Source organism: Punica granatum, chromosome 4 (assembly GCF_007655135.1).
Source record: "Punica granatum isolate Tunisia-2019 chromosome 4, ASM765513v2, whole genome shotgun sequence".
NCBI lineage: Eukaryota > Viridiplantae > Streptophyta > Magnoliopsida > Myrtales > Lythraceae > Punica > Punica granatum.
The window spans coordinates 10,412,653-10,431,806 of record NC_045130.1 but is presented as its reverse complement, the minus strand read 5'-3'; the positions used below and the strand labels follow the sequence as shown (position 1 = coordinate 10,431,806).

At 38.1% G+C, this 19,154-nt stretch overlaps 3 protein-coding genes and 2 long non-coding RNA genes across 8 annotated transcripts; 3 read left to right on the top strand and 2 right to left on the bottom strand.

The window, feature by feature from the left end:
* The first annotated feature begins 5,386 nt into the window (after positions 1–5,386).
* Positions 5,387–7,260, top strand: LOC116205356 (uncharacterized protein At4g04775-like). The gene is made up of 3 exons (XM_031537935.1): positions 5,387–5,635; positions 6,400–6,535; positions 6,624–7,260. The coding sequence occupies exons 2-3, from the start codon at positions 6,410–6,412 to the stop codon at positions 6,945–6,947; spliced, it is 450 nt and encodes a 149-aa protein (XP_031393795.1). The 5' UTR covers positions 5,387–5,635; positions 6,400–6,409; the 3' UTR covers positions 6,948–7,260.
* A 2,449-nt stretch (positions 7,261–9,709) lies between these two features.
* Positions 9,710–11,102, top strand: LOC116203004 (zinc finger protein 4-like). 4 transcript variants are annotated; one of them, XM_031534636.1, is made up of 2 exons: positions 9,710–9,860; positions 10,070–11,102. In XM_031534636.1, exons 1-2 carry the CDS (start codon positions 9,839–9,841, stop codon positions 10,783–10,785), a joined length of 738 nt encoding a protein of 245 aa, XP_031390496.1. In that variant the 5' UTR covers positions 9,710–9,838; the 3' UTR covers positions 10,786–11,102. The 4 variants fall into 4 exon arrangements, with proteins under 4 accessions (XP_031390496.1, XP_031390497.1, XP_031390495.1 ...); XM_031534637.1 differs by having other exon boundaries at positions 9,778–9,889; XM_031534635.1 differs by having other exon boundaries at positions 9,780–9,902.
* Positions 11,103–13,217: 2,115 nt separating this feature from the next.
* LOC116205577 lies at positions 13,218–14,573 on the top strand. Its single transcript, XR_004156534.1, has 2 exons — positions 13,218–13,559; positions 13,957–14,573. It is a non-coding gene; the product is annotated as an uncharacterized LOC116205577 (long non-coding RNA).
* Positions 14,574–15,279: 706 nt separating this feature from the next.
* Positions 15,280–16,498, bottom strand: LOC116206152. Its single transcript, XR_004156642.1, has 3 exons — positions 16,315–16,498; positions 16,021–16,235; positions 15,280–15,942 (listed from the first exon to the last, which is right to left on the bottom strand). It is a non-coding gene; the product is annotated as an uncharacterized LOC116206152 (long non-coding RNA).
* Positions 16,499–16,709: 211 nt separating this feature from the next.
* Positions 16,710–18,671, bottom strand: LOC116204115. Its single transcript, XM_031536196.1, has 3 exons — positions 17,436–18,671; positions 16,837–17,352; positions 16,710–16,736 (listed from the first exon to the last, which is right to left on the bottom strand). Exons 1-3 carry the CDS (start codon positions 18,669–18,671, stop codon positions 16,710–16,712), a joined length of 1,779 nt encoding a protein of 592 aa, XP_031392056.1.
* Between the last annotated feature and the right edge of the window lie 483 nt (positions 18,672–19,154).

Sequence of the window (19,154 nt, the reverse complement as noted above, 5' to 3'; positions counted from 1 at the left end):
GTACTTCGAAATGAAATAATGAAATTAAGAACAATATGGTGATATTATTCAAATGTCGAATGATAGCTATTCATGCTCCTTAATTTTGTATGTTTACATGCCATTAATCTTGTACACATTAAGTTAAAATTAAATACTTATATATAGTCCATGTCATAATAATGAAGGATAACATCAATTAATTACATCTATTAAAACATAACGTAATCGTATAGACATACCTCATTGTCCATCATTATGATCTTTTGGATTATACCATTTCCTTTGGAATTGCTATATCCTTCTCTTGCTCCTTTTCGAGGTACTCTGCACCTTGATCGTCCATTGTCTATCATATGGCCTTAGCGAAGAAATAGGAGTAAATGGTTTACGGTCAACCTCTTCTAGTTTTTCGGTACATGTTAGAGAAAAAAAATTAGTTGCTTTAAAAATTTAAAAGAAAAAGTAATGATCTTTGATCATGACGTACTATTCATTGATTGCTTTAAAATTTCTTGTTTATAAATAATACGTTTGGTTACCATTAGGACAGATTTAAAAGAGAAAGTATACCGTCCTTGGTTGCTTCAGATTATAGTCTATGAGACTTTGGTGCTTGTTTCGCAACAGTTTGGGATTGTTCCGAGCTCATGGACCTGTCACTTTCGCCTACGAATTTCATGCTTAGCAATATTAATTAAATGATAGAGAGGTATTAAAATATTGGTCAAGATTCGCACATACTGTATAAAAAAAAATTAAAATGACACATGATGTTATATTGTATTATTCATAAAAAAAATATTAAAGAAAGATGGGTGAACCTCGATCAATGCTAAACAAATGAATGAAAGACAGTCTTATAACTAAATACAGTGGCCAAAAAATTCATATACCTGACGTTTTTCATATACCTGATGTTTATCTTGACGATGACAATTTCTCTTTGTCGCTTAAAGCATGAGCAACGTTAGATGATTTCCTCTTCTCTTTTCGACAATCAGTGTCCTCTGGTGTTGGCTCTGATTTCACTGATGAAGCCATGGTCGTCGCATGCTCTGACTTTGATCTTGTAGTAGGCCTATCCCTCTTTCTAACTGGCATGTTATTTATGCCATTCGAGGACGATATCTTTTTGTTACTCTGAGTCGAATTGCTGAGTCCATAATCATCGTCATTGAACTTGGCTTTTTTGCTTCGACGTCCAGACCCTCCTTCACCATTTCCTTAAAATTGTGATAACTATATTACAATGAAATTTAAAGCCACGAAACGAAATATATGCAACCAATATAGTTTAGATCATATAATTTTAAAATTTAAGTCAATGAATTCATGTTTAGGCAAAAAAGATGCAGGTGAAAAGAATTTATGATCTTCATTTTACCTAATGATAATATTCTGGATTTGTTGGCCGAAGAGCCATCAGAACGGGGGACTTCAGTTTGATGACTCTGAGGATCCTTTCCATCAAGTATGCAGAAGAAATCTACTCAAGGGAACTCTCTTGTTTCCTTTGCAGTTATTTTATTTTGGATAAGTGGTGGACACTTTCAATGATACTGAAGAGATTTAAATCAGTTTTACCCACTAATCTAAGTACAAGGGAGAAGCTAACTCCCAAAGACCAAATGACAGTCTAGCTAATATTTACATCACAATCAAACTTCATAAAAAATTCTCTGTATCGTCAAAGCTACAGCAAACATATGGTGTTTCTTGAAAATGTTGGTGTTGCAATTCTTCCATATCCAATAAATGTAATATGTCCCTAAAAAATTCAAGAAAACAACACCCAACTTCCTACCTTTAAGGAAGGAAATCCAGCAGGCACTTTATCTGCACTTAATTGTTCACGTATTCGAGCCATTAAACTCTTCCAAATACCTTTAGTAACCAAGCAGGTGAAAGACGTGTGGTCTTGAGTTTCCATATGGGAGCTACAACACTCGCCTGAAGAGAAGGAAAACTTGCTTGCTTCGAAAATCTGATCAAATTGCATAGAAGTCCCTGCATACTTTCCTCCAAGAACTGAAATATCAGTTTCATATTGCACGAGAAAATATGAAATAATGCAGAGAACAACAGAAATGCATAAACCTAACCAGTGATAGGCATCGCTCCACATCTTTGCCAATATTATTGACCCACATTTGCTCACTGCAAGCAAAACAAGGGGAAATATCAGTTTTTTTCTGCCAACTTTGATGTCACCAGAAACTAAATCAATAGAAGCAACCAATTAATTACAACATTCCCTATTGAAAGAAGAGAGAGAGAGTAGAAGTTCTAACTAATCTCTGCTATTTTTTTAATGTATGGGAGCTCTCTGTAAGATGAGTGTTTCCTCTTCTTCTTGGACAACTTTCTCTGATGCTTCTAAAGCTCGACTATCTTCATTAGGCTCAGAAAAGAGGTGTTCCTCCTCTTCCTACAAGTCCAATATCCAGAGGAAAGAATAAGCCTCACACTTCAAATCTTTTATAATAGCACTAAGTCACCAAAGCAAATCTACGAGGATTATAAAATTGTACCCTGAAATTCACGCCACTAACAGCAATGACATCAATGAGTTGTTCAATATGCTGATCTGCAAAGGCTCTGGATACTTTTTGCTTCTTACTGAGCAAGTTGAAGATTATGTTGAAATACACTAATTATTACATTATAGAATCATATCAAAGTAATTCAACTAAAATGCAGCAATGTTATCACCTTGAGGGCGGTGAAGAACTAAGTGATTCAATTGGCTTTTTTATGGCTAGCAGAAGGCTTTTTTGGAAGGTGTTCTCCAATTTCCTCCGGATGAAGATGTTACCTGGGACCATACCTAACAGAGCAAGGACAAGTAACCACTTAATGGAGAGAGGATCACATATTATTCTAGGAAACATAACCTCCATAAACCAAGCTTAAATTGAAGGAGAAGATGATAGGGAGATTAACGGGCCGTTTGGATTCGGAGTTAAAGTTATTTTGATTTTGATTTTGATTTTGATTGTGGAAAATGACAAATGAGATGTGATTATAAATTTGACTTGGGAAACGTGTGTTTTTGTTGTGTAGTGTGTTGAGTTAAAGTTAAAGTTAAAATTTTTGAATTGGGGAATGTGTATTTTTGTTATGTAGTGTGTTGAGTTAAAGTTAAAGTTAAAATTTTTTAATTGGGAAATGTATATTTTTGTTGTGTAGTGTGTTGAGTTAAAGTTAAAGTTAAAGTTAAAATCGTTGGACTTGGAATCCACTAGTTTTAATAAGATAGATAATAGATAATACTAACAGGAAAGAAGATATAAAAGCACAAAGGAGTACGTGAATAATGAAGAATGAAGAATGTAATGGCTAATTAGAACCTATCAGTTCCTATTATAGTGATACGTTAAATGTCATACTCAATTATTCAAAGTTAACCAAATATAAACAAAAGAAGTAATGAAAAAGATATTTACACTATAATTTGTAAATTTGCCTTGGTGCTCCATCTTTTCTTCTAAGGATCCTCTGAACACTTTCCAAGGCATAATGACTTAATGCAAGAAGCTGTAATGGCAAAAATGAATACGCAAAGCAGAAGGTTATACATAAAGATATGTTTGAAATCGAAAATAGGCTGCTAAGGATCGTAAGAATGAACCCTTGGGCATAAGTCCAGGGTACCGTGCCAACTGAATCCCTTTTACAATATACTCACTACTCAGTACGGAGTAAGTCTACTTAGTTTTAAGGCAGTAACGCACAACGTAAGAGCATCATAAATAATGCAACACAGGTAATGCCTCCATATACTAAAGTATCCTCGATATATGAACATCTCTAAATCCAAACGATTAAAAATGCTAATCAATTTCCACTGGCTGATACAGAACCGTATGACAAATATAGCATCACGGGGTGCCTCTGAACACATTTATTTAAATAAGTTAAAAGGCATGAGCATGTATCCCTCTAACAATGGGCATGCCATCGAATTATTAGTCACGATTACCTTTATGGAGAAACAGAGGGAAACATCGGAATTCCGTCAAACATGTGATTGGCGCAAAAGACAAGGAGGCAAAGAGGACGCAAGGGGACCGATCAAGTATTTCAAGTGTAATTGACAAAGGAAAATGGTGTATGGACAACTCTAATGAGCAATGGAAAAACAAAAGTTAGTGGCCGGTTGGATCGGGGATCAACAATGAAGAGAACAAAGCGTGGGGTGGCTAGAGAGTGTACCTCAACATCCGTCAACTAAGTCCAGAAAAAGGCACCAATTGGAAGAATTGAGTTCGAGAGTAGCCCGTACAGGAAAGCCCAATGTCCGTGTGAGAAAATGGGCCGAAAGCAACGGCACCCGCTGGTTAAGCGGGCTACAAGACAGACAATCACAGAGACTGCGCATGGAGAAGGCGTAAAAGTGGACGAATCGAAAAGATATATATATATATATATATAGAGAGAGAGAGAGAGAGAGAGAGAGAGAGAGCGCGGTGACTTTTGGTAGAAGGAGGGACATGTAGATTAGGACGTCGTAAGAGAGGAGATAAAGTAATTTTGAAATAACGGATCAGAGTTGGCAGGATTCGTTCGAATAGTGGGGGCACAATTAGAGAGAAGAGGCACAATTGGAATCCCTACGTGTGAAAATACACCATTGAGATTCACATTTTTTTATATAGAGTATAGATAAATATTATCATAATAAAGAATATTAGATGCTAAATAATACTCATGCCACCCATTTGATGGCCAACCCTTTAAGTTAGTTTTATTTCCTTTTTTTGCCAGAATTAGTTTTATTTCAATACATATGAACATTACATATCAATGATCATCATCCTGCACAAGTTTAGAGAAAACGAGTCTCTACTGCTCATTAGACATTGGAAATGTGGAATGTCCTATGAATTTTAAATTTTGTAGTTGCATTTCATACATAGTTAAGTATTAAAATTATTCACAATATTTTTATTAAAAAAATTAACTAAAAGCATATGGGAACGAGCGAGCCGAACGACTAGTAAACTACTAATATGGATTGATTTAGGCAACATTGCTTTCTCTCTCTTTCTTTCTCTCTCTGCCTAAATGCCCTAATATCACGTATAACATTTTGTTTTTAGACTCTTGTTCAATTTTATTTCTTTTTCTTAATTACTTATTAATTATTAATATTTTTAACAAAAAAGTATTTCATTTCTAATGAACATAAATCTATTCATACTTTTTCTTTTTTTTTAACTTAGCAAGTCCGCGTGTAGTGCGAGTGACTCTCTAGTACATATTGAACACCGTAGATATTCGGTAAAGTCGAAGGACGGAGAAAAGGCAGAAGGAATAGTTTAGGGGTATATCTGTGGAAAAGGTGACTGTTGCGGTCAGGCTTTGCAATTAATCATAAATTTTCCGCCGTTAACTAATGAAGGCGGGAATATGGATGGATTCCGGGAGTGTAACCGTAAAGACAATCCGTTCCCGCCGTTACGACACCCGACAGTCGATCTGCAAGTCGAAACCAAACGACTCCTCCTAAGCCCAGGAAGGAACCCAAAAAGCTTCACATTCTCGCTTGGACATCGGCAGAAATTCACACCCTTTCCCTTAGCAGTCCTTTTCAGCTCGGTCGGCGCTGACGAATTCTGGGCAAAAAATAAAAACTGATTTTGCAACTCGGGTGAGTGACCCATCTTATTCATTCATGTTCTTGATTGCGTTGCCGCCATGGATCAGTTTGTGAATTGGGTTTGCGGATTTCTTGGAGATTGATACATTGATTGAGTGATTGAACACAAAAAGGAGTTCAAAAAAAGAAAAAGAAAAAGGGGAGCTCTTTTCGGTTTTCCTCATTCCTGGCCATGCTGTGGAGATTAGTTTCTGATTTGGGTGGCATAATTTATGGGTTTTGAGATTGTGTGCTGCTTGTTTGGGCTAAAGTGGTGCAGTGGATTCCAGAAGAGAACATGTTTGCTGGTGTTTTTGGCCAAACCCATTTGAGAGGGGCAAGAGCTAGGAGGCAACAGAATTGTGTTCTCTATCTGTTGAACTGTATTCTGACTTTTCTGATTGTAAATGATGTGTCGAATCTTGTGAATCATGTGTACTATATTAAATATCCTCATTTTAATACCTAATAGTATGAATTTCACGAGCCAAGTAATGCAGTAAGTGGAGCACGAGTTTGTGGAATTGGATGAACTCTCAGAATATTGGGACCGAACTCCCTATATTGTTTCCATAATATTGCGTTCTGTTTGCTTATTTGGCATCTTAAAAGTAGATTACGACATCTTTCAGCATCTGTTTCTTAATAATTTCTACTGGACAAATAAGTCCTTCCTTGTAATTGCTGGCGACCTTTGGATGTTTTTGTTGTTCAATTGCTTGTTTTAGATCTCAATGATAGAAATGTCAATGGATTTAAACGATTGCTCACTTCAGGGCTAATTTAATGATGGACTCTCCTGAAGATTTCGAACCCAAATGCTTCTGCGGCATCGACGCCAAACTCAAAATATCACACACGGTTCGGAATCCGCACAGGTTGTTCTACAACTGCTCCAAAAGCTTTGACACCGTAAGCATCCCTCTCCCTTCCCTAGGGGTTGAATGACATCTCCCTTATAGCAGTCCCCTAACCGTGAATATCTCTCTTTATTTGTCAGCAATGCGGGTTCTTCCTCTGGGCTGATGAGCCTGAACAGACCGGAGAAAAGCATTTGGATGAGCTGAACCTCATAAGAAACGAGTGCATTCGATTGCAGAGGCGAGTCGAGGAGCTTCAGGAAGAAATTGAAAACGAAAGGAGTAAATGGGATGAGGAGAAATCGAAGCTGACCTCTCGTCTCTCATTTGCCAAAGATAAACTTCGTCAAACAGAAGATAATATGAGGATGCTGAAGGAATCGGATCTCATGCCACCTACGCACTGGTCGTGCAAAGCAGACTGTGATGAGGAGCGTGATGCGATAATTAAACATACAGTATAGAAAACCTACGAAGTAGTGTATCACGTGGTTTGCTAGAAAAAGGGTCGTCTTATATATGAGGTACAAGTGCTTCTGTATAACTAGTTTGGGTGTACAGATATTCTAGCCTTTTTTTGTGGGTTAATGTAATATGTAGAGATCAACAAACAGAAGCACAAATCTTTATAGGTTCTTTCGTCTAACTTAGTTATCTCTGTGAATATGTTTTCAGTTTGGAGAAATGCAATGAATGCCATAGTCTCATTAACAGTTTAACTCTCTCTTGTTTATATCAGTGTCTTTGTTTTAATACTCAATGTTCTCAGAGAAAAGGTTACATGGCACCGGGTTCTTGTGAAAGCTTTGCTTGTAAAATTTTGCATGTAATAAGATAAGTTTCGTACATGAAGCTAATTTTTTTGGATTGAAACAGGGAACTTATTGTTATGGATTGCTAATGTGATTCAGTCACTCATAAAATTTATGGTGGAAAAATTTGCCTTTCCTTTGATAAAAATTGCCTGATTACTGTCTAGTATTTCAAGATGTTTTAGGTTTCTTCTTTCCTTTCGAGAGCTCAAACTGTCAGGCAAGCCTACACTATCTTCCTGACATCGTACTTTGGGTTCTACATCATGTGCTCAAGTCTTAATCTGCCCTGTTGTGAGATTCCCTCCCTGTCATGATATGTTGTTATTCGTGTTTGTTATCATTCATCCTCTCTGCTTTCTTATTGATGGTCTATGTCGCTATTGGCTTCTTGTTGTCATGCTCAGTGATGCTGTCCTGTGCAGTTTCTCGAGGATTGGGAGCTGTCTAATTGCTTGTGTGCGAGGAGTCTAATGAACATTCGAAAGGAAAGGTGCGTTAATTTAACGTTGTAGCGTTCTTTTCAGTTTTGTCAGAGAATGTTAGCGAGAAATCTAATATGTACTGAAAATGAAAGGAACTGAATAGGGCAAAGCATTGGTGGATGAGTTCATCGTTATTGATTTAGGAAAAAAGAGAAGGTGATTGTTTAAGATAGGGACAGCTGCTTTGGGGCCAAATGCATGTTATTTGTTTCTGCCCCTACAGTAGATATCTATTCAAGAATACTGATCAGCAAAAAAGACATGTGAATTCTAGGCACTAATTGCCTCTCTTTTGTCCAAAAGCGTAGTGTGAATGATAGCATTTATTAATTGTCGTTACTTGCTTACGATATCGTAAAACTGAAATTGCTGAAAAAATAATGGTATGTTTGGTTTTAAAGTTAAGTAGAGTTAATTTTGATTTTAATTGGATTGTAATGATTGTGTTGTTGAATTATAAAAAAAAAGTAATGACTGTGTTGTTGCATTGTGAAAAAATAATAATAAATAATTTAGAAAATTTAATATTAAAAATGTAATTGAATAGTTAAAAAATTGAAAAAAAAAAGAAAAATTAATAATTGTGTTGTCAATTTTTATTATGTAATAAGTAGAATTATAGTTGGAGTTTATTTTTAAAATATGATTGTAAAATCAAACGGAACGTAAATATCCTGCTACATTGCGCCTTCACAGTTGATGAATATCTTGAACTCCTCTCATCAATCTGTATATCTAAATCTTATATATATATATATATATATATATATATTTGGATTAAAAATATTTGTGGCCCTTACGTATGGTGCTTTTCCTTCTCTGGAAATCCATACAAGAAAGCACAAACATGACATGGAACTGATTTTGCTGCTTCAGACCCCAATGGGATGTCAGTTTGCAGTACCTAGTTGAGTATCTGCTGATTCGCCATCCTTTCATGCACTCTTTTCCTTCTCCGCTTTCTCAAATAATCACCTTTTTCTTAAAAAAAATATTCTTCGGAGGTTTTATTGAAGATTATCGATGATCTATTTGTGTATGTTGAGAGGCTATCATTGCATTTTGTTTGCTCCATGTTGATTTCTAACCTGCATGGTACATTCTTTAGGACAAGAAGCCCCAACATGAACACGCACATGAAGATCTACTTTGTTCCTAGTGGAAGCTAAGTATGCAACTGGTAAAAACAATGCTCTGTCTTTTATTCTCCTTATTGGTGACTGTCTGGGTCCTATCCCCACTAAAGTCGTCATAACCCTACCACAACATTTAGCTGACTGGCTGCATGCAGCCCTGATGCTCATTACTCACCCACTTTTTTTCTTGAACATGGATGCGAGCAGAGATGGTCACGAAAAAGATACAGAAAAGAACAACGAAAATGGTGTAGAAAGTTTGAGGCGATTTTAGGTCGAGTTCAAATGAGTCCAGAATCGTGTTGAGATATAGGTTTTCGTGATGTGGTGGGAAACAAGTCTACGCCAGGCTCTTGATGTCGAGGATGATGCAGAACACAAGAGAGCTCTCTGATGTCATATATCAGGTGGGATCTATGTCTACCATTAAAAATTTCCAGCTCATTGGGCCCGATCGAGCTGTTTTGGTCTTACAATGTCGTGTTGGAGTTCAGATTCTTAAATCGAACCAGAAACAGAACAGTTTGTTGATAAGCATTCAAAAAAGTGTAAACAGTTTGGGAGATAATAGAATCAGATGTGTTGGGTTACTCCTTTTTGAAAAGATGATGTGCTAAGTTTGGATGCTTTGTGAGTTAGATCTTATCATGGCAGGCAACTGAAATAAAGTAAGTGGATCACAATTTGACAGCTGATGGAAAGTGATGTTGGAATGTCAACAAATGGATGTTCCCTGGTTAGTAGAAACAGAATCAGGTAGAAGTCAAATGAGATTTTAGAAGAAAAGATGGCAAGTGGGGAATCCCAACTTTGTTTGCCTAGGCAAAGTTAAAGGTGACCTGGAGAGGCTGTCCCCATTAAGTACCAGCGATAAACTATCATTTACTAAGCCTTCGGATCGCCTGAAGAATCATCACCAGATATGTTCATACACACAGACCACGGTGATGAACAGAGTCAATCACAGTTCAAAGTATTTCTAGAATGTACTGCTGCTATAAGTCTCGTCGACGTCATATGACTTGTCGGATTGTTACCAAGACTGAAAAAAAAAAAATTTCGCATCTCTGATACTGCTGTTGTCTGTTTGCTTTGTTTGGCTGTCGAGGTTAAGTTCTATGCACTTTCATTTATTCCGCACTCCTCTTCACAGATCAAAGTCCCCTAAGAAGAGCAATCAAGAGATCATCGGGAAGAGCCTTAACTCTCTCTTCACCATTCTTACCAAACCAGGATTTTGAGACGATCTTGAAGCAGGACATGAATCATGAGGCTGAAGCAGAGCAAGGAGAAGAAGAGAGAGGACCCGAAGATGACAACTCTCAAGAAGAAGAAGATGGAGAAGGGGAGGAGGAAGGAGGAGGAGGAGGAGATTGGCTTAGCTTAAGCCTGGGAGGAAGAGAAGAAGGAAGAGGAACAGACAACTCGGACTCGCAGCCGTCCTCCTCTGGCATTTGTCCCATGAGAGTCTTCTATTGCAACTTCTGTATGAGGAAGTTCTACAGCTCACAGGCTTTGGGGGGTCACCAGAATGCACACAAGAGGGAGAGGGGAGTCTTCAGAAGACAGCAAGCTCATCAGCGGGTCATGGCCCTCATGATCATGCACCGGAATGGTGCTGGAAATAACAGCCATGTCGGGAGATCACTCGGCATGGAGCCACATTCGCTCGCTTACAAGCATGGAACCACAGTTGGCACGAGGATCAGTGATTCTGATGGTGGTGAGAGTACACCAGTTTGGGGGGGCGTCGTGGTGGAGGAAGCTCAGGGACCATCATGGCCCGGGAGCTTCTGGTTGGTCCCTGAGGAGAGTCAAGAGACCCAGCCGAAGCCCTCCGACAAGCTTGATTTGAGCCTTCATCTCTGATTCAGCAGGTTCTCCTCCATATTCAAGTCTAGTAGAATATAATGTTCACGTATGTATCCAGCAAGGAACTACCTATAAACAAGGGCAACCTTTGCAAAGGCTTTTACTAATAATCAAAGCACTTCTCTGGTTTTGCTCCATCTCAATTCCTCAAGTGTAACTTATGCTTGTTTATCCGGCATTGTATGTTCAGTTATGCTCCTGATCTTTAATCTTCACCATATAATTATGTAATTCTTACAGAGAGCTTTAGATTTTCACCACTGTTCATTCGCTATTACAGTTATTATGTACGTGTCTAAGAAATTTCTGATGCATATATGTAGGCTCGTCATTCACCAGTTGCTATACTTTTTCCAAGTTTTTATGCATATATTAACTTATTACTACATCGTAACCTGTGAAAGAGCCTTAACTCGGGGTCAAATGGTCATATTATATGCTGCTTGAATATGTTGTTTCCTACCGCTAAGTCAACCTGCCCATTATCTTGTGCATATGGAAATGGAAGCAAGTGATCTACTTTCTTCCTTTTTTTGGGGAAATTTTTCCCTCAAGTCACGGGAGATCCAGCTGGGACCTCTCGACCGATGAATCTTTCAAAAAGTGAAGGAAGAAGGCCCAACAGTGAAGATTTAACTATTGAGAGGCGTGACTTGACCTCTCATGACTTGATCAAAATATTTTTCCCTTTTCTTTGTTATGTTTTTCCTTGACCAAGGCATATGGCGGCTACATGAATTTTCAGTTAAGTGACTGGACCTCCAACACTATCTGTCTTTTTTGGGCATATCCTACTCCAATTTATTTATGCATACTTCGATTCATAAACTCTTCAGATAGTCGATTGCATGTCCATAATATCGGTTGTTTTGCTGAACTATATGATATAATCGACAGTACGCACATGAAGTCGACTGTCAGAATAATTTATTTTTTGGAATAGAATACAAATGAACTAGTGTACGACACGTCCAGGAAAAAAAAAATAAAAAATAGCGCTAGAGGTCCAAACACTTCCCTAAAAAATTCCGATGGCACCTATATGCTGAACTTGTCCCACAATTTAGCTAGAGAGTCCCGTGATTGGATGAGAATGGATAAGAGGCTCATGGAATTGACTTCATGGCCTAGGCATGGAGAGTGTCACGTGTGCAATAGTAATATCACGTAAGATTATGCTATAAGATACATAAAAAATATTATTTTTGTTGATAATAAATTATTTTTGTCAATAATAGATTTTTTTTTATTTTTGTTTGTCTACTAAAAATTAAAATGATAAATTCTTATTGACTTTTAACATTATTACATAATATCACCGTTACATACAAGATTTTCTCCTAGATACGAGTAGGGGTCTCTCATCCTACTGGGGTTGGTCATCTCAAGTTTGTATCTCGACTTCATTAAGATTGCGCCTTTCCAGGATCCCTTGACACAAACAAAGTACATTTCGGACGACATGAAAGATTTAACATTGTACGTAACCCACCCGAACCTTTGCTTTATATTTTCGTCACATTTTGGGGAGAAGATGCTCGGGGCGTTGTGTCGTCTGAACTCAGTCCAGGCAAGAATTTTTTCCTTGAGAAAACTATCAAAATTATCCTAAAGTTTACAACAGCCTTCAATTTGATCCTCGAAGAAATTTTTCCGTCAATATGGTCCTTGATGTTTTATTCTACCTGTCAAAATACTCCATCGTTAAAATGATCAAATGGAAATCTGATGTGGCCTCGTACGTGTATTGGTGACGTCCCTTAATCCGTCAAACTCTAAAAACTATGGCAGGGAGCCCTACCCGACGTCCCCTATCCGTGTTCTGTTGAAAAATTCTTAGGGGTCATTTGGTTCACACTTCGGAATCGGAAACAGAAACGAAATAGGATGGAATTGGAAACGGAATAACAAATTTATAATTTTTGTTTGGTTTTAACTCGGAATCGGAATTGGATTCCTTCTATAACTTAAAAAATAATATGTTTGTGGCAATTGTGAGTTGCAGAGGTAGGAAGTTAGTCGAGATTTTTACGAAATTATTTTAAGTTTTGAAAATTTTGAATATGGATGCTCAAGGTAATTTCTCTTTCCTACTCTTCGAGTAATATACTTTCCCCCAGCAATATTACTAATAATGAATGACGAACCAAACATGGTAATGAACATTACCCATAACCTTAAAAGAGGTAATCTATCTCGAGTAAATTGATAAATTGGTCCCTTAGAAATTAGATGTACATCAAATTTACCTTGAGAAATTTTTTACATCAATTTATACCTTCACTTTATAATTTTACATCATATTCAACCTCCCGTCCAATTCCGTTAAAGGACCCATCCGACATTGACTCATTCAAATCCTTGGCTGAATATATCAATCCTCTTTTCTTTCCAAACACATGCACACACACATATATAAAGGAAGGCAAAAGCAACACCGAGGTTTCTTCGATGCAGCTCCCAACAAAGCTGTAAATGGCTGAAGCGGCCAGACCACCACGGTTTCTTCGATGCAGCTCCCAGCGCCCACCAACTCTCTCTAGCCTGCTGCCTCGCGGCTCCTCTGTTACTCCTTGGTCAGATCTGGACGACTCCTCGCTAATCCTTCCAGATCTGATCTTGATGTAAGCAGGGTCGGATCCGACTCGGTTTATCGAGTTCGGTCAGATTAGACCCATCCTATTCGGGTCGGGTCCAATCAGTTTGTGGGTGTCTGAGGTGCTGAAGTCGTAATGTGTCGACCTCTCTCTCTTTTGTCCCTTTTGTTGCAGGTACCTTCCCCGTCTTGCCGTATTGGTTGGCTCTTGATTTGCTAGTGGCAGAGAGAGAGAGAGAGAGAAAGAAGTTGAGAGGCGTCTCAGTAGAGGCTTCCGTTTCGTTTCCGCAGGGCTGAAGCGGCGGGGTATCCGATTGGCAGAGCCGCAAATATAGTTTTGCATCTTTTTTCACTGTGATTGTGCTGAACATCTTTTGTCTGCCTTTTACATTCCACCCTTGTTTTTTTCCTCCTTTTTTCATTTCTGATAGAGTGATTAGTGGCTTCAGGGATTCCTTTTGATGCAGCTTACATTTCATCTGTGGGTGCTTGCCGTTCCTTTCATACCTGTGCTCTTTCTAGCTGACAAATTCCTCTTCTCCTGGGATCTCTGAAAATTTATTCTTTTACAGGTTGGTTAGATTGCCCAGCATTTGGTCAAGAGATAGACTGCTTCATTCCTTCTAAGGTTCCACTTGGTGAATCCTTTAATGACTGTATTCCTCCTGCAAAAAGATACTCGTTCAAGCAAGTGAATCCGATCTTGCCATTTCGCAGCTCAGCTTCGGCTTTTTTGATGATTTGATTTGAGCATTGAAAGTTTGGCGTTGGATTAATCTATGGGGGAATTGGGGTTTGCCCTTTTGAGTTTGGACTTTTGTGGAGGAATCAAATCTGAGCCATCTTCCGTTTCCAATTTCACGAGCTGTGGTGTGGGCTTTGGGCTCAGTTGCATTTTGCTTTGTTAGCTGGAAATCTTCTGATTAAGATATGCCATTTCCAGTTCTTAGCTCAAACACTACAGCACATGGAATCAGTACTGCATGACTATTATGCAGGAGACCTGTTTCATTCTCTGGAGGACCAATTCAATAGTTTACAGCTGTAGGAATGTTGGACATGTGTATAGGCACTTTTTTCAGTTGTAATGACAGAATTACTGTCATTTATGTTTCGGTTTCTGTGTAATGCAGTTTTGCAAATCTTTGCAGATGAGTTAATGAAATTAATGTGTTGTTCTCTGAACTTCCTCTGTTCTGTCCGATAATCATTATGTTCCACTGTTCTTTATCAAGTTTATTCCCTCTACCAAATAGCTTATTTGCTATATCCAACTGCCGGAATTTGCAGTACATGGACAAAAGCGCATTGTGAACCATCTGATCAAACAAGTAACGTTTTCATGAACCATATGATCAGTACTAATCCATGAAATGTATTCATGAACCATCTGATCAGTACTAATCCATGAAACGTTTTCCCCTCAAGGACATTCATTGAATTCCCAAACCCCAAAAGCATGCAACTGATAACAATTCCATCAGGATGAAACTCAGTATACTGCATTTTGTGAAACAAGGAAATGCATTCCCTCATCTTCCCGACCCTTGCATCCCCAATCACTGATGTCCACGTGAATATATTCTGATCTACAACTTCACTGAAAGAACGATATGCCTCATCAGGGAATTAACACTTTGCATACATAGACAAAACTGAAGACCGAACAGCTAGAGAAGACCCATCTCTAATTGTCGCCATTAGACCATGCAAGCAACTACCCTCCACTAAATCTTTTCTCTTGACCTGATAGAAGCTGACATTTGTTCAACAAGATTGCTTCAACAAAATTAAGGAACTCGACAGCTATACACAGTACAATTATAGGAATCAGATAAGAAGTTTACTATGCATTGATGAAACTCAATAAACAATCGCATACGGAGGAACTCAATATACCATTGAAATTTATATGAGATACATACTAGTCTTTACAAGCCTAAACAAAGAAACAAATCCCTTCCCCTAAATATAACAAATACCAAATCCATATAGGACTTGAATTTGGTACCTATTATACAAAAAATACAGTGCTTTCACAAGCTAACATGCATATCTGTATTTAACTCCCCAATATCGAGAAGCTTAGCGCCTAATATTAACACCTTTAGCTCCTTCCAACTTTACAAAAAGAATCAGAATATATACCTTAGATCACTTCTAACTTTACAAAAAGAACCAGAGTATATGCCTCATATCACTTCCAACTTTACAAAAGCAAACACAATATATACCTCAGATCAAAAAGTTCAGATCTAGTCAAAAAATTACAAATGGCATTACCCAACATTTCTTTACTGTGAAGGGGGCTTTTGGTTGAGGTTGAGGTATCTAGCAAATCTTTTTGCAGTTGCAGGACCAGCAGCATGCATGGTTTCCAATGACAGTGATTGTTGTCCCTTGAAAATGAACTGAGTTTGTACTGATTTGTTGATTTGCTGGTTCGGGGGTACAGTCGATGGCCTCACAGGAGGGGTCCTGAATGCAGGCACTCCCCTCACAACACTTTGTCTATCTAGCATTGCCATAGTTGGTGTTACTCCAAAGCCAAACCTCCACTACAATGTCAAATACTTAACATCAACATACTCAAACGACTAATACATATTCAATACTTCAAACACATTAGTACATACCATAGATGAACTTGATGCAACTTGAGATGGCACTACTGAACTTGAAACAGTTACTCCTGAACTTGAAGCATTCCTCAACTGGATAATAGAAATCTTTCATGCTAATAAACTCATTTGCAAGTTTACTTATAAGAAAAATAATACTACTTAATATATACCTGTGCTGATGGACTTGGCCTTTCAGGTGGAAAATCTCGACCTACCAGAGGAGTCCCCTGCATTGTGAGGAATTTCATTATTAGAAAAATAAAAGCACATCAAGTAAAGCATAATGAAAAATCTTTAAACATGTACCTGTGTTGAATTAGTACCATCAGCCGATGCAACTGTAGAATTAGTTCCAATAGGCACAACATTGGATTTCCTTGAGGAATTTTTCTCTTTTTTCTTTGAACTTGAAGCAATTGAAGGACCTTTGCAAGTCCTAATGTTGTGTTTACTACCTCCACACTTCCCACAAACTATGGGACCTAAGCTTCTTTTCAGCTTGTATAGATCTTTTGGTTCCTCTGCTCCTTTCTTCCTTTGCTTCTTGGGACGACCAGGTGGCCTCTTTAACTTTGGAGGTTGGACAGGGTCCTCATTTGACTTTGTCCAATATTCCTCACCAGCAGTCGGTTTGATGAAAAAACCATAGAGCTGCTCATGTGTGCTCCTTGAATACCATGGATGCACAAAATCTTCAGGCTTCAGATTATTAAAGCCAATGCAAGCAACTGCATGCATACAGGGGATCCCAATAAGGTCCCATTCCCTGCAAGAACATGTATGCATCTGTAGGTCCACAGCACATTTGGAATTTGGAGGGCATGTGACCTCAAATTTAACCATATCAGGATCACCAGCCCAATGTGGAGTCCACGCAGCAGCTCTATTTTTCATGATCTCCAACTTAGTTTGAATTCTAGGACAGAGTGGACCTTTGTATTTGGCCATTTGCAGCTTGCTCCTTGTCATCTTTTTCATAATGTACATTCTGATTCCTTCAACCATGGTGATGATGGGCTTATTCCTAACTTTCATTATTTCAGAATTGAATTGCTCGCACATGTTATTTGTCAGTGAGTCATTCTTTGAGTATGTATCAAATGCTGACCTGGTCCATCTGTCAGGTGGTAATTTGCTCAGCCAAAGCCATCCTTCAAGACTGATTGTCTTCAAGTGATCCATCCTCAGTTGAAATTGCTGCTCAGTTGCTGCTCTAGCACAAGCCCAGAATGCATCTTTCAGCTCTTTACCTGGCCAATTCTTGTTGAAATTGGCCCATATATGTCTAGCACAAAACCTATGTTGTACTCCTGGGCAAATCTCCTTCAGTGCAGCATCTAGGCCCTATAAATATGAAGTAATTGGATTAGCAATAAGCAAAGGTGAATAAATAAGTAATGAATGGAATAAATTAAATTTAAATATACCTTTTGCATATCAGACATGAAGCTAAAACCATTGAGCACAGGATCCCCTAAGTCATCCACAAGATTTATGAGAAACCATCTCCAGTTTTCTTTGTTTTCCACATCAACTATTGCATATGCTATTACATAAAAGGCATTATTTCCATCTTGAGCAACAGCTGATAGAAGTTGGCCCCCAAAATATCCCTTCAGGAAACAACCATCTAGGCCAATAAGTGGCCTACCACAACTCAAAAATCCAGTCTTACAAGCCTCTAAGCATACATACATTCTCTGAAAATGATGTGAGACTGGAGCAACATTCAGTCCCACGCTCGACCCTGGATTGCTTTTTAGAAGTTCATTACAGTAATCTCTTAGCTTAGCATATTGTTCATTCTCTGAACCCTGACATGTCTTATGAGCAATACATAGAGCCCTGTAAATCATAGCATCTCCCACTTTCACTCTATATGAGTGCATCAGGTAATCATAAGCTTCTTGTCCAGTCATGCTTGGTTGGAACCTAACCCTCGGAACCAATTTACTTGCCACCCACTCCCTTGTGGCCAACTTATTCTGTAACTTTCTACAACATGTATGTTCACTCCCGAAAGTTTTCACTTGATATGTGTTGTTCTTCTTGTTTAGTGAGCATAATATAACCCACTTACACTCTTTCTCCACACATTTCGCCCTTACCCTTGTGGACTCATTTTTCTTAAATCGAACTTCTCTTCCCCTACTAATATTATAATCCCTCACTGCATTCCTAAACACTTTTAGATTTGGAAATTCCATCCCAAGCTCTATTGTAATATGTTCAAACTCAACTGCTTCATTAAACACTGGTAGCTGCACAATCTCCCCATCATTCTCATTACCTTTAAGAGACTCTAGCTCATCTGTGTCATAAGCATCAGAGATGGCCAAATCCTCCACCACAACATTTATCTCTTGTTCTGCAAATATTCTCTCTTGCTCTACAAACAATCTCTCTCTTTCTTCAGTTGTTCTTTGCTTGAACCTGGTTTTTGTATTTTGCCTTTTTCTTTTAGCTTTCGACTTGTCTTGCATTTGAGCCTCTTCGATGCTATATCCACCAACACCAGCAACTTGCAGTCCAAACCCTCCAGCACCAGCATCATGCGATGTACTCCCTCCAGTAGCAATAAATTTAGGATCATCATCATACCAATCAAGATACAATTCAGGCCCCGCGTTATAGCCATTGTCCTCGACAAACTCCCATGCCATACTACAACAATCCAAAGAACAATAGGCATATTTAACATGAATTGAAGATCATCACCCAAGCATTGTTGAGTAAACATGCTGAGTGAAGAAAAAAATCCACTCAATGACAACAACTAGAATCAAGGATGGAAGCTTCAAATACTCTTATAGCAAAAACACTGAACATAAAACATAAATCTATATGGTCCTTTAAGATTCACATTGGATACTAACAAAACCGGTAGAAGTTATAAAATACAATGAGATTGCTAGGCCTTTTATCTCATTACATTGGGAGACAGCCCTAATATTTTCTTATGGTAAGACAACTCAAAGTAGCCACAATTTTTCAAAGCAGTCTAAAAAACATTATTCAAAAAAACATAAAAGAGTGTTTAATTTCAGCATCTGAAGATTTAATGAGTGGTTTGGTTGATGCCCGCTTCTTATGATCAAATGTCTCCCTTGAGCCATTTATTGCATTGGAAAATTTATTGGTTTCAT